Source organism: Odontesthes bonariensis, chromosome 11 (genome assembly GCF_027942865.1).
Source record: "Odontesthes bonariensis isolate fOdoBon6 chromosome 11, fOdoBon6.hap1, whole genome shotgun sequence".
Classification (NCBI taxonomy): domain Eukaryota; kingdom Metazoa; phylum Chordata; class Actinopteri; order Atheriniformes; family Atherinopsidae; genus Odontesthes; species Odontesthes bonariensis.
Window position 1 is genome coordinate 2,212,871 of NC_134516.1, and position 12,731 is coordinate 2,225,601.

General features: G+C 42.8%; 1 protein-coding gene across 1 annotated transcript; it reads right to left on the minus strand.

The window, feature by feature from the left end:
• Window positions 1–462: 462 nt before the first annotated feature.
• dnajc27 (DnaJ (Hsp40) homolog, subfamily C, member 27) lies at window positions 463–11,997 on the minus strand. The gene is made up of 7 exons (XM_075477245.1): window positions 11,624–11,997; window positions 9,641–9,723; window positions 9,491–9,560; window positions 9,255–9,419; window positions 8,341–8,463; window positions 7,301–7,461; window positions 463–2,983 (listed from the first exon to the last, which is right to left on the minus strand). Exons 1-7 carry the CDS (start codon window positions 11,708–11,710, stop codon window positions 2,851–2,853), a joined length of 822 nt encoding a protein of 273 aa, XP_075333360.1. The 5' UTR covers window positions 11,711–11,997; the 3' UTR covers window positions 463–2,850.
• Window positions 11,998–12,731: the final 734 nt, after the last annotated feature.

The following is a 12,731-nucleotide window of genomic DNA, read 5'->3' on the forward strand; positions in this document are numbered from 1 at the left end:
ATGTAGTATGGAAGTATGTAGTATGCAGTATGGAAGTATGCAGTATGTAGTATGGAAGTATGTAGTATGGAAGTATGTAGTATGCAGTATGTAGTATGGAAGTATGCAGTATGGAAGTATGTAGTATGGAAGTATGCAGTATGTAGTATGGAAGTATGTAGTATGCAGTATGTAGTATGGAAGTATGCAGTATGTAGTATGGAAGTATGTAGTATGCAGTATGGAAGTATGCAGTATGTAGTATGGAAGTATGTAGTATGCAGTATGTAGTATGGAAGTATGCAGTATGCAGTATGTAGTATGTAGTATGCAGTATGTAGTATGGAAGTATGTAGTATGCAGTATGTAGTATGTAGTATGCAGTATGCAGTATGTACTTTCAGTGGAACTTTGACCCCATATCACTGGTCAACGCTTGATTTAAACATATTAAATATGAAAAACTCACACAGAGTCAACAAATGGAAGCTCAGGCTGTGTTTTTATTCATTCCTGTGGACACACACATAAATGTAAAAATATAAAACTATGATAACATGTATTCATGCCGTCTCTCAGCTCTTCACGGTATCAAACACTTTTTGTTGCTTTAACATGTTCACACATGATAAAAAGTCAGTAAACTGGACTGAAATATCACCATCGTCTTGTAAACGTGAGCCTCGTGTAAATAAATCGTCCCTTAAAAAGGGGTGAAGAGGCAAAACTGCTGCCCTGTTTCCAGTTTTCTACTTAAAACACGGAGTAATCTCTAAAGTGCAAATGGGTTGAGGGAACTACGGTAGGCTACAAATGGTAAGGAAACCCAAATATCCATTTTAATTCCAGGTTGTTTGGCACCAAACTGGAAAAAGATGCCAAGAGAGGTGAAGACCTGTGCATGCGACTTCATTCAGGGAACAAATTACACCGTTAATATCAGGGAACAGTTTGGCAGTGCGAATGAAAAATGTCGTTTTTAACCTTAAATTACAGCTTAAGGTGAGATTTCTGATAGATAAGTGGGAATAAATGTGTTGATTTAATTAATAATTTATGTAATTTACAATTTCTGGGAACGAATTACACACTTTAGGGAACTAAACTGCAAGTTAAAGGACAACATTTGTAGTTTTGAGTAATGAAATTACTCAATTTAAACTAACCGACTTTAATAAACCAAGTTAAGTTAAACAGAAAGAACTGAGATAATTCAACAATTTAGTCCTTTTAAGGGAACAAGTGAGGGGACAAATCGATATTTTTATTCAACATAACTACTGTTTATCTGTGTGGCAACACGTTTGGCAGACTGAGGACACAGTTTGCTAAGTTAAGGGAACTTATTACTGTTCAATAGAAAAATGAATATGGTAACACAAGAGAAATCAAGGGAACTAATTCGAAAAATCAGGAAAAAAACGTGAACGTACGATGTCAAACAGGCCAATTAACAGAATAAAAATGAATTGGAACACATTACTAAAGATAAAGGGAACTAAAATAAAAATTTGTCACCAAACAGAATGAAGTAGAATGTGAAAATGTTAAGTTTAGGGCAGCAAATCATATTCCTAAAAGATAAAAAATTGAGTTTTAAAGAGGCAAATTAATCACTGAAAGGTTTTAGGGAACAAACTGGAATTAAAGGGTGAAATTTATCTGGAAGAAAACTAATTAATTAGGAAAACAAAGCAGCAAATCTATGGAAACGATTCCATATGCTGCATATCACACACATATATTTATATATAATTCATTAATTTAAGGGAACATGAAGATATTTCACAAGATTTTAGGCAGAAAGGTCATTTGATGGAGCGAACGTAAGCTATGAAAGCGAACCAGGTTTGCTCAGCTTTACATCTCAATATTCAACATGCAGTTTGATTACATCAAATATTTAACTGGTAATTTGGCAAACTTTATGTGGACTTTACACGCACGAGATCAGAAGCTTCAGGAACTGAATGAACATCTTTAAACGTTGTAAAAACCCGATTTACAGTCGAAGGTTTTGTTAAACTCGCAGTAAATGAGCTTCAAACGAAGGCACAAAACCCAACATCCACATGTGGAGAAGGACGAGAGCCACAGACCTAAAATCTGAAACCTGTTAGAATTCCCTCAGAAGCAGTTTTACCCTCAAAGTTTTGAGCTGAAACCTGTTTTTACACAATTAAATAAAACGGCGACTAAATTAAGTTAAATAAATTAATCTTCGTTAATTCCGTCCGAGCGATCTTTGACTAATCGAAGAGTCTTTTTACTTCATGAATCTGAAGATAATAACGACATTAAGTACAATTTATACGTTTTTCAAAAGAATTTGAATTTTTTTCTGACTTCATAAAATTTGCGTTGTGATTGTAATTTTTTTTTTTTGGTGGCCACATTTATGCTCCATATTTTTCTTCAGAATAACCCGTTTTTATTCATAGAATTTTCTAAAATGCATTTAAAATTAAATGTTAAAATATTAAACAATTTATAAAATTTCAGATTTTTTTAAATGGAAGAAAATGAAAAAAAAATTAGATGATAAATTGAAATCTTTCGTAAAAGTTTTCTCAGATATTTTCACATTTTTTTAACGACTTCTTCAAATTGTTTGAGGTAAATCAGAAACTTTGATCTAAAAGTTCTGACTGAAAAATTGATTTTTTTACTTTAAAATGTCTGAATCTTCCTTTTAAAGTAAAATAACAATTTGAATAAAAAGAACCCTTCGTCCCGAGGCCCTCATCATCCTCACAGAAAGAACGTGAATAAGTTAAAGACGTTTAAACGAGGTTGGCGAACAGCAACGTGGCACATTAACGCTGAATAAATATATAAATAAATAAATGTTCGTAAGGCCGTGTCTCTGCGTTATTTAATGTTCTTCAGCAGGGAGGTTCGGGCGTTGACCACGGCCTTGAAGGCGTCTTCACTGCCGGGCGCCACACATTTGTCCGGGTGCAGCAGAACCGCCAGCTTCCTGTACGCCTTGTTCACCTCCTCCCTGGAAACGAGGAGGTGGGAACCAACATTAGACATGAGTGAACAAACACAAGAGTTTGGAGTCATTAAGATGTCCAGAAATGTAGTTTTTCAGTGAATCGTACATGACGTCATCAAACTTTGGAAATGTAAAGGAACCCTTAAACGGTACGGTTCGTCTCTATTATTCGTACATCCAAAATACAGCTGAACGCCTCCTTTAACTACCTTTATTTGTCATGTTTCTCTTTACAAATTCAGATTTTTTTATATTCTATATAACAGGAAAAGGAGAACCAGAGGCGGTTTCTGCTTCTTCAAACCCAAAAAGGGGTTTTGTTTTGTGGTTCATTCACCAGTTTGAGGTTCATCCCTTCTTCCAAGGATGAGATCTCAGGTTGTCCAAAGCCTGTCACCAGATTGTTGTATTATTTCATCGATAGATAATCAATCGATCATTAACAATGATCTCTGGTTCTGTTGTCTGCTAGCTTCCTTCTGTTCTCTGCTAGCTTCCTTCTTGTTGTCTGCTAGCTTCCTTCTGTTCTCTGCTAGCTTCCTTCTGTTCTCTGCTAGCTTCCTTCTGTTCTCTGCTAGCTTCCTTCTTGTTGTCTGCTAGCTTCCTTCTTGTTGTCTGCTAGCTTCCTTCTGTTCTCTGCTAACTTCCTTCTGTTCTCCGCTAGCTTCCTGTTCTCCGCTAGCTTCCTTCTGTTCTCCGCTAGCTTCCTTCTGTTCTTTGCTAGCTTCCTTCTGTTCTCTGCTAGCTTCCTTCTGTTCTCTGCTAGCTTCCTTCTTGTTGTCTACTAGCTTCCTTCTTGTTGTCTGCTAGCTTCCTTCTTCTCTGCTAGCTTCCTTCTGTTGTCTGCTAGATTCCTTCTTGTTGTCTGCTAGCTTCCTTCTGTTCTCTGCTAGCTTCCTTCTGTTCTCCGCTAGCTTCCTTCTGTTCTCCGCTTGCTTCCTTCTGTTCCCTGCTAGCTTCCTTCTGTTCCCTGCTAGATTCCTTCTGTTCTCTGATAGCTTCCTTCTGTTCTCTGCTAGATTCCTTCTGTTCTCTGAGCTTCCTTCTGTTCTCTGCTAGCTTCCTTCTGTTCTCTGCTAGCTTCCTTCTGTTCTCCGCTAGCTTCCTTCTGTTCTCTGCTAGCTTCCTTCATGTTGTCTGCTAGCTTCCTTCTGTTCTCCGCTATCTTCCTTCTGTTCTCCGCTAGCTTCCTTCTGTTCTCCGCTAGCTTCCTTCTGTTCTCCGCTAGCTTCCTTCTGTTCTCCGCTAGCTTCCTGTTCTCCGCTAGCTTCCTGTTCTCCGCTAGCTTCCTGTTCTCCGCTAGCTTCCTTCTGTTCTCTGCTAGCTTCCTTCTGTTCTCTGCTAACTTCCTTCTGTTCTCCGCTAGCTTCCTGTTCTCCGCTAGCTTCCTGTTCTCCGCTAGCTTCCTTCTGTTCTCCGCTAGCTTCCTTCTGTTCTTTGCTAGCTTCCTTCTGTTCTCTGCTAGCTTCCTTCTTGTTGTCTACTAGCTTCCTTCTTGTTGTCTGCTAGCTTCCTTCTTCTCTGCTAGCTTCCTTCTGTTCTCCGCTAGCTTCCTTCTGTTCTCCACTAGCTTCCTTCTGTTGTCTGCTAGCTTCCTTCTGTTGTCTGCTAGCTTCCTTCTGTTGTCTGCTAGCTTCCTTCTGTTCTTTGCTAGCTTCCTTCTGTTGTCTGCTAGCTTCCTTCTGTTGTCTGCTAGCTTCCTTCTGTTCTTTGCTAGCTTCCTTCTGTTGCCTGCTAGCTTCCTTCTGTTCTCTGCTAGCTTCCTTCTGTTCTCTGCTAGCTTCCTTCTGTTGTCTGCTAGCTTCCTTCTGTTGTCTGCTAGCTTCCTTCTGTTCTCTGCTAGCTTCCTTCTGTTGTCTGCTAGCTTCCTTCTGTTGTCTGCTAGCTTCCTTCTGTTCTCTGCTAGCTTCCTTCTGTTGTCTGCTAGCTTCCTTCTGTTCTCTGCTAGCTTCCTTCTGTTCTCTGCTAGCTTCCTTCTGTTCTCCGCTAGCTTCCTTCTGTTCTCCGCTAGCTTCCTTCTGTTCTCCGCTAGCTTCCTTCTGTTCTCTGCTAGCTTCCTTCTGTTCTCTGCTAGCTTCCTTCTTTTCTCCGCTAGCTTCCTTCTGTTCTCTGCTAGCTTCCTTCTGTTCTCTGCTAGCTTCCTTCTTGTTGTCTGCTAGCTTCCTTCTTGTTGTCTGCTAGCTTCCTTCTGTTCTCTGCTAACTTCCTTCTGTTCTCCGCTAGCTTCCTGTTCTCCGCTAGCTTCCTGTTCTCCGCTAGCTTCCTGTTCTCCGCTAGCTTCCTTCTGTTCTCCGCTAGCTTCCTTCTGTTCTTTGCTAGCTTCCTTCTGTTCTCTGCTAGCTTCCTTCTTGTTGTCTACTAGCTTCCTTCTTGTTGTCTGCTAGCTTCCTTCTTCTCTGCTAGCTTCCTTCTGTTGTCTGCTAGATTCCTTCTTGTTGTCTGCTAGCTTCCTTCTGTTCTCTGCTAGCTTCCTCCTGTTCTCTGCTAGCTTCCTTCTGTTCCCTGCTAGATTCCTTCTGTTCTCTGCTAGATTCCTTCTGTTCTCTGATAGCTTCCTTCTGTTCTCTGCTAGATTCCTTCTGTTCTCTGAGCTTCCTTCTGTTCTCTGCTAGCTTCCTTCTGTTCTCCGCTAGCTTCCTTCTGTTCTCCGCTAGCGTCCTTTTGTTCTCTGCTAGCTTCCTTCTGTTCTCTGCTAGCTTCCTTCATGTTGTCTGCTAGCTTCCTTCTGTTCTCCGCTATCTTCCTTCTGTTCTCCGCTAGCTTCCTTCTGTTCTCCGCTAGCTTCCTTCTGTTCTCCGCTAGCTTCCTTCTGTTCTCCGCTAGCTTCCTTCTGTTCTCTGCTAGCTTCCTTCTTGTTGTCTACTAGCTTCCTTCTTGTTGTCTGCTAGCTTCCTTCTTCTCTGCTAGCTTCCTTCTGTTGTCTGCTAGATTCCTTCTTGTTGTCTGCTAGCTTCCTTCTGTTCTCTGCTAGCTTCCTTCTGTTCTCCGCTAGCTTCCTTCTGTTCTCCGCTTGCTTCCTTCTGTTCCCTGCTAGATTCCTTCTGTTCTCTGCTAGATTCCTTCTGTTCTCTGATAGCTTCCTTCTGTTCTCTGCTAGATTCCTTCTGTTCTCTGAGCTTCCTTCTGTTCTCTGCTAGCTTCCTTCTGTTCTCTGCTAGCTTCCTTCTGTTCTCCGCTAGCGTCCTTTTGTTCTCTGCTAGCTTCCTTCTGTTCTCTGCTAGCTTCCTTCATGTTGTCTGCTAGCTTCCTTCTGTTCTCCGCTATCTTCCTTCTGTTCTCCGCTAGCTTCCTTCTGTTCTCCGCTAGCTTCCTTCTGTTCTCCGCTAGCTTCCTGTTCTCCGCTAGCTTCCTTCTGTTCTCTGCTAGCTTCCTTCTGTTCTCTGCTAACTTCCTTCTGTTCTCCGCTAGCTTCCTGTTCTCCGCTAGCTTCCTGTTCTCCGCTAGCTTCCTTCTGTTCTCCGCTAGCTTCCTTCTGTTCTTTGCTAGCTTCCTTCTGTTCTCTGCTAGCTTCCTTCTTGTTGTCTACTAGCTTCCTTCTTGTTGTCTGCTAGCTTCCTTCTTCTCTGCTAGCTTCCTTCTGTTGTCTGCTAGATTCCTTCTTGTTGTCTGCTAGCTTCCTTCTGTTCTCCGCTAGCTTCCTTCTGTTCTCCGCTAGCTTCCTTCTGTTCTCCGCTAGCTTCCTTCTGTTCTCCGCTAGCTTCCTTCTGTTCTCCGCTAGCTTCCTTCTGTTCTCCGCTAGCTTCCTTCTGTTCTCCGCTAGCTTCCTCCTGTTCTCTGCTAACTTCCTTCTGTTCTCCACTAGCTTCCTTCTGTTCTCCGCTAGCTTCCTTCTGTTCTCCGCTAGCTTCCTTCTGTTCTCCGCTAGCTTCCTTCTGTTCTCCGCTAGCTTCCTTCTGTTCTCCGCTAGCTTCCTCCTGTTCTCTGCTAGCTTCCTTCTGTTCTCCACTAGCTTCCTTCTGTTCTCTGCTAGCTTCCTTCTGTTCTCTGCTAGCTTCCTTCTGTTCTCCGCTAGCTTCCTTCTGTTCTCTGCTAGCTTCCTTCTCAGCTAACACACCGACTGATTTCTGTTAAAATGCTAACATGAAATGTTCCCTTCTGTTTGTTCTGCTCAGTGGACTCGATATGTGAACTGGCTGCGCAGGTAATACTGTCTTTTCTTTTCTTTGAAATGCTCCCAAACTTTAGACATTTTTTCTCTCATTTTGCTCCTCGTTGTTTTCTCCGGTTAAAAGTTTGATTTCAACGGGCTTAAAAATGGTCGGAGACACATATACGTTTAATGACCAAATTAGCATGTGGTGACATCACGAGTTTTCTCACCGTGTGGCGCCCGGCTTCACCCCCAACATGTCCCAGGAGTCCTTGCTGTTGCGGATCCGTCGGATGGTGTCGGCCTGCTCTTTGGTGAAGCCGACGCTGACCTCCGACACCGGACGCTTCCCGCCGTTCTCACACATGTCGGTGATGGAGGAGAAAAAAGCCTAAAAAGACGAGACTGAGCTCAGGTCTTCTTCTTAGCGTCTGAACACCTGCTCAGCTGCGCGTCTGAACACCTGTGCGTCTGAACACCTGCGCAGCTGTGCGTCTGAACACCTGTGCGTCTGAACACCTGCGCAGCTGCGCGTCTGAACACCTGTGCGTCTGAACACCTGCGCAGCTGTGCGTCTGAACACCTGCGCAGCTGTGCGTCTGAACACCTGCTCAGCTGCGCGTCTGAACACCTGTGCGTCTGAACACCTGCGCAGCTGTGCGTCTGAACACCTGCGCAGCTGCGCGTCTGAACACCTGTACAGGTGTGTGTCTGAACACCTGTGCGTCTGAACACCTGCGCAGCTGCGCGTCTGAACACCTGCGCAGCTGCGCGTCTGAACACCTGTACAGGTGTGTGTCTGAACACCTGTGCGTCTGAACACCTGCGCAGCTGTGCGTCTGAACACCTGCGCAGCTGTGCGTCTGAACACCTGCGCAGCTGTGCGTCTGAACACCTGCGCAGGTGTGCGTCTGAACACCTGTACAGGTGCGCGTCTGAACACCTGCGCAGGTGCGCGTCTGAACACCTGCGCAGGTGCGCGTCTGAACACCTGCGCAGGTGCGCGTCTGAACACCTGTGCGTCTGAACACCTGCGCAGGTGCGCGTCTGAACACCTGTACAGGTGTGCGTCTGAACACCTGTACAGGTGTGCGTCTGAACACCTGTACAGGTGCGCGTCTGAACACCTGCACAGGTGCGCGTCTGAACACCTGTACAGGTGTGCGTCTGAACACCTGTACAGGTGCGTGTCTGAACACCTGCACAGGTGCGCGTCTGAACACTTGTACAGCTGTGCGTCTGAACACCTGTACGGGTGTGTGTGGCCTACCTGGAACATCTCGTTGATGCCCTCGCCGCTCTGCGCCGACGTCTCAAAGTACTGGAACCCTCTGGACTCCGCCCACAGACGGCCCTCGCCCTCGTCCACCACCCGCCGCTTCGTCAGGTCCACCTGCTCAGATCAAAGGCTTTCAACAGACATTCACACATTTTATCAAGATGTAAAAGATCAGAAACTAAACCAAAAACCAGGCATCTGAAAAACGTAAAAATGTCCGCGTGGCGTGGTTTCATTCTGGTGTTTAAAAACATGTTTAAAGAGTGTTTAAAATGTGTTTAAAACATGTTTAAAGCGTGTTTAAAAACTTGCTTAAAACGTGTTTAAATCGTGTTTAAAGAATAATTAATGGCACAAAAACAAAGAAATAAAAAATACGAATAAATTCGCACGTAAAGAAACATAAAAACTGAAAGATTTTTCATTTTATTATTTTCTAGCTGTTTGTATTTCTCTAATAACTGACAAAAGGCTAAAGATGAAGATCTAAAACCTTGTAAAAACAAAATTTATCTTCAATAAAAAATGGTTAAAATTAAATCAAATTACTTTCAAAATGTTCAGAAATTGGTCAGATTTATTCATCCCACTTTTAAATCTTCATCAAAAAGAAACTACTTTGAATTAAAGTTGAAAAAAAAATTTTCCTATAAATTCTGCAGAAAATTTGATAAACTTTACGTAAAAGTGAAGTTTCTTTTAGTCGTTTGGTGACATTTTGTATTTAAAACCCCGTAATTAGCTCCGGGTGATTAGCTCCCGCTGCGGCGCGGCGTGCGGTCGGACGAGTCGCGGTGTGCGGTCGGACGAGTCGCGGTGTGCGGTCGGACGAGTCGCGGCGTGCGGTCGGACGAGTCGCGGCGTGCGGTCGGACGAGTGGCGGCGTGCGGTCGGACGAGTCGGACCTTGTTGGCGCAGACGATGAAGACGATGCTGTCCATGTTGGCCTGAGAGCCCATTTCCTGCTTCATCTCTCCCAGCCAGCTGTCCAGGGCGTCGAAGCTCTCCCGGAGGCCCACGTCGTACACCAGCAGCACGCCCTGGCTGTCTTTGTAGAACTCGTTCCGAACCTGAAAGGCGGACAGGCGTCAGCGGCTCCACCTGCTGGCGGCGCGCCGGCGTTACACCGCCGCTCACTCACCTCGTAGAAGAACGGATGCCCGGCCATGTCGAAGATGTTCACTTTGATTTCTCGGTCTCGAACCTGCACTCTGAGACACACACACATGCGCACATCAGTGCCGTGCACAGCAGCGCACGCACGTACACGGCGAGCGCTGCGCGGACTCACTTGGTGACGCCGTAGTCGATGCCGATCGTCGCCAAATACTTTGGGACGAACCTCTTCTCGCAGTATCGCTTGATGATGCAGCTCTGAGGGTGAAACAAGAATGTGTTGAGACTGTATAAACAAAAATAAACTGAAATGAATTGTTTTCACCGTTATTATTTTTATTGATTCAATTATTTTTGTGGCACTCCAGATATTCCATACTTGGTCTATTTTCTCTTAAGACGAGACACGGCCGGCAAAAACAGGGATTCTGAGATTTTGGGCCAGTCTGCTCCTTCAACGTGTTCTTTCAATCTGCTATAAAGAAAACTTTGAAAACATGAATTAAAATGTTTATTTTATTACATTTTGTTTACTCGCTGCAGCACGTTTCGCTCGAATTTACCAAAAAGTTAGCGTTCCAACGCGCCATGCCGAGCTTCGTCTGTTTACTGAAGGCATGACCGGTGTCGTTGGAAAGCTCCGAGTGTCCTGCACAATGATATGAAACCCAAATAAGGGCACTTCCTTTCTATCAGCAACCAATCAGGAATGTTTAAAGGGATAGTTCGGGGTCAGAATGACGTGCGCACTGATACACAATGAGAGACAGTATAGGGCCCAAGTGATAACGAGGAGTGACTTTTGCCGGCTTCGGTTTTTGTGATGAAATAAATCACTCTTTAGCACACGTACTGTTTTGGGAAGAAAAACGCGCTAATTTCTTGACCCCAGCAAACAAGCCGGACTACTTTCGCCTTGACCAACACTGGACAAGAACTCGGCTCACAGGACACTGTCGGGGGTAAGTCAGTTTGAATGCACGACACTGGTTATGGTGATGCCATACAGATCCATGTCAAATATCCTGAACTATCCCTTTAAAGGCGGATTTATAGCTAATGACGAAATCTGATTGGCTGCTGCTCGTTTCTGCTAACGTGATTGGCTCAGACGCGTCACGTGGTGGACTCTGACGCTCCGAAAATGCCCCAAAACACCGCAACTTCCAAAGAAAAAGATCTTTTATTGTATTTTATTGAGCTTATATTCTTTATTAATAAGATTACTTTATTCAATATTAGTACTACTAAGGGCCTGAGCATTTATTCTGTTTTTGAGCCATTGTTTCCAATACAAATGTATTGAATTCCCCTATTTAAATCTTTAAATGCCGTTTTCTCAAAATCAGTTTTTTGTATTTTTCCAGTATCAACATCTCAGCCTATGGAGCACCTACTAACACCAAACTTTCCAGTTATACACTTAGCAGTATTCTGAAGATATTTACAGAAGGATTTGTTGATAAATCATTCCTGGCCTGATTTACGTGATATGGCGAAAATTGATGTTTTTTATCCTGAAATCCCTCTGTAATTTTCTGTTCATTTTGTGTGTAAACAAAATTAAAAAATAGTTTTGCACCTGGTTTTATCATATGTTCAGATCTATCTTCTGGAAATATATGCAAATGTGCGCATATTTAATTAGATAATGCCTAATTTGCATAATTAAACATACAAATTTCTAAAAGTTGTAATACATTTTTTTTTCATACTTGTATAAGTAATCAACTGAGGAAGTTTCATGGTGATATCTGTTATTTTAAAATATTACCCTATTCACCTGTAGTGTCTCGCCTTAAGCTTTTATGTAAAATATGTGCCGAATCTCAGAAAAACTGACATTCTTTCAGAGTTTTGTTCCTCGGTGTAATATCTTGAGAAATATTGTGGTTGCCACCAAATAATCTTATTTTTTAAAGGGAGTTTGGTGTCAAACACGGAGACATACTGGCTGCTTGAGGACATCTTAAAGGAAGGACAAAAAAACGTCCATTACAAACGTTAACAGGAGTTAATGCATTTCTTCCAGTTAATACATTATTTATTGTCATTTAAAACACACGTAATAAAGGTTTAACACAGCCGGAAACCTCTCCCCGGGAATGTACCAGACTCCATCAGGATTTCGGTGTAAAATAAACGGAAGGTCTCGTACCTTTCCCACTTCGGCATTTCCGAGGCTGATCACCTTCACTCGGAGTGACTTCTTGTTGTCACGTCTTTTCGGCGCGTTTGTTTCCATCCGGACTCTTAATAAATCTGAGTTTTTTTGCGTTGAAGGTGTTCAGGCTGCTGTTAGCGGGGCTAGCTAACGGGGCTAACGGGGGCTAACGGGGGCTAACGAGCCGTCAGCGAAATAGCTAATAACTAGAACAGCGCTGAGACTTGATGTTTGTCGGATTAATTAATGGCGCCACATGGTTTCACTTTAGCTTTAATGTTGTTTAGCTGACGTCGTAACGTACAGCAGAGACTCGATGACTCCGCTAGCCTCATAGCCTAAATGCTAACCAGCTTCTTCTTCTTCTTCTTCTTGGTTTATTGTCGGTTGAAGGGAATTGGCGCATTACCGCCACCTACTGGACCAGATTAAGGCTACATAATGGCACAAAGTGGAGAATAACTTAGTTTCTTTTATGTTAATATATTTATTTGTCCAAGAAAATTGTTCTTAACAAGATGTAACTTCGTTTTGTGTTTTATTTCTAGATGAGCAATGGAAATATGTACATGTTAAAGCTTTTTTATTTGATTGGAGTCAGTATCGATACCATTTCTTCACCAGTTTATTTAAATTGACTTCAGTTGCATTAATAAATCACCAGCAAATGTAATCTCAAAGAAACAGTCCAATTAATTGTAATGTAGTCCAGTCTAATCCAATTATTTTATCCGTCCAATTCATGCAGAAGCAGTTAAATAAGAAGATATTAACCCACATTGATTTTTAATTTTGAATTCTTCTCTTGTCCATGACCACACAATGCAGTAAAATCTTATGTACTTATGAGCAGAACCACAGGAATTACTGTACAGAACCTTTCTATGATGCAGCAAACAGAACATGTGGATTCATTTATGGAACTATTTATTCTCTAAATATTTGTTTACATTTAGAAAAATAACAGATGAGCCTAAACGTGCTTCACACTGCAGACTCGACCCTGAAGTTAGGGACCCTCTAAGATTCTTCAGAGAATATTCAGGTTAACAGCAATCTGTCTCCAATCAGCTGAAAGATGAGATGAAACTTCATTAATCCT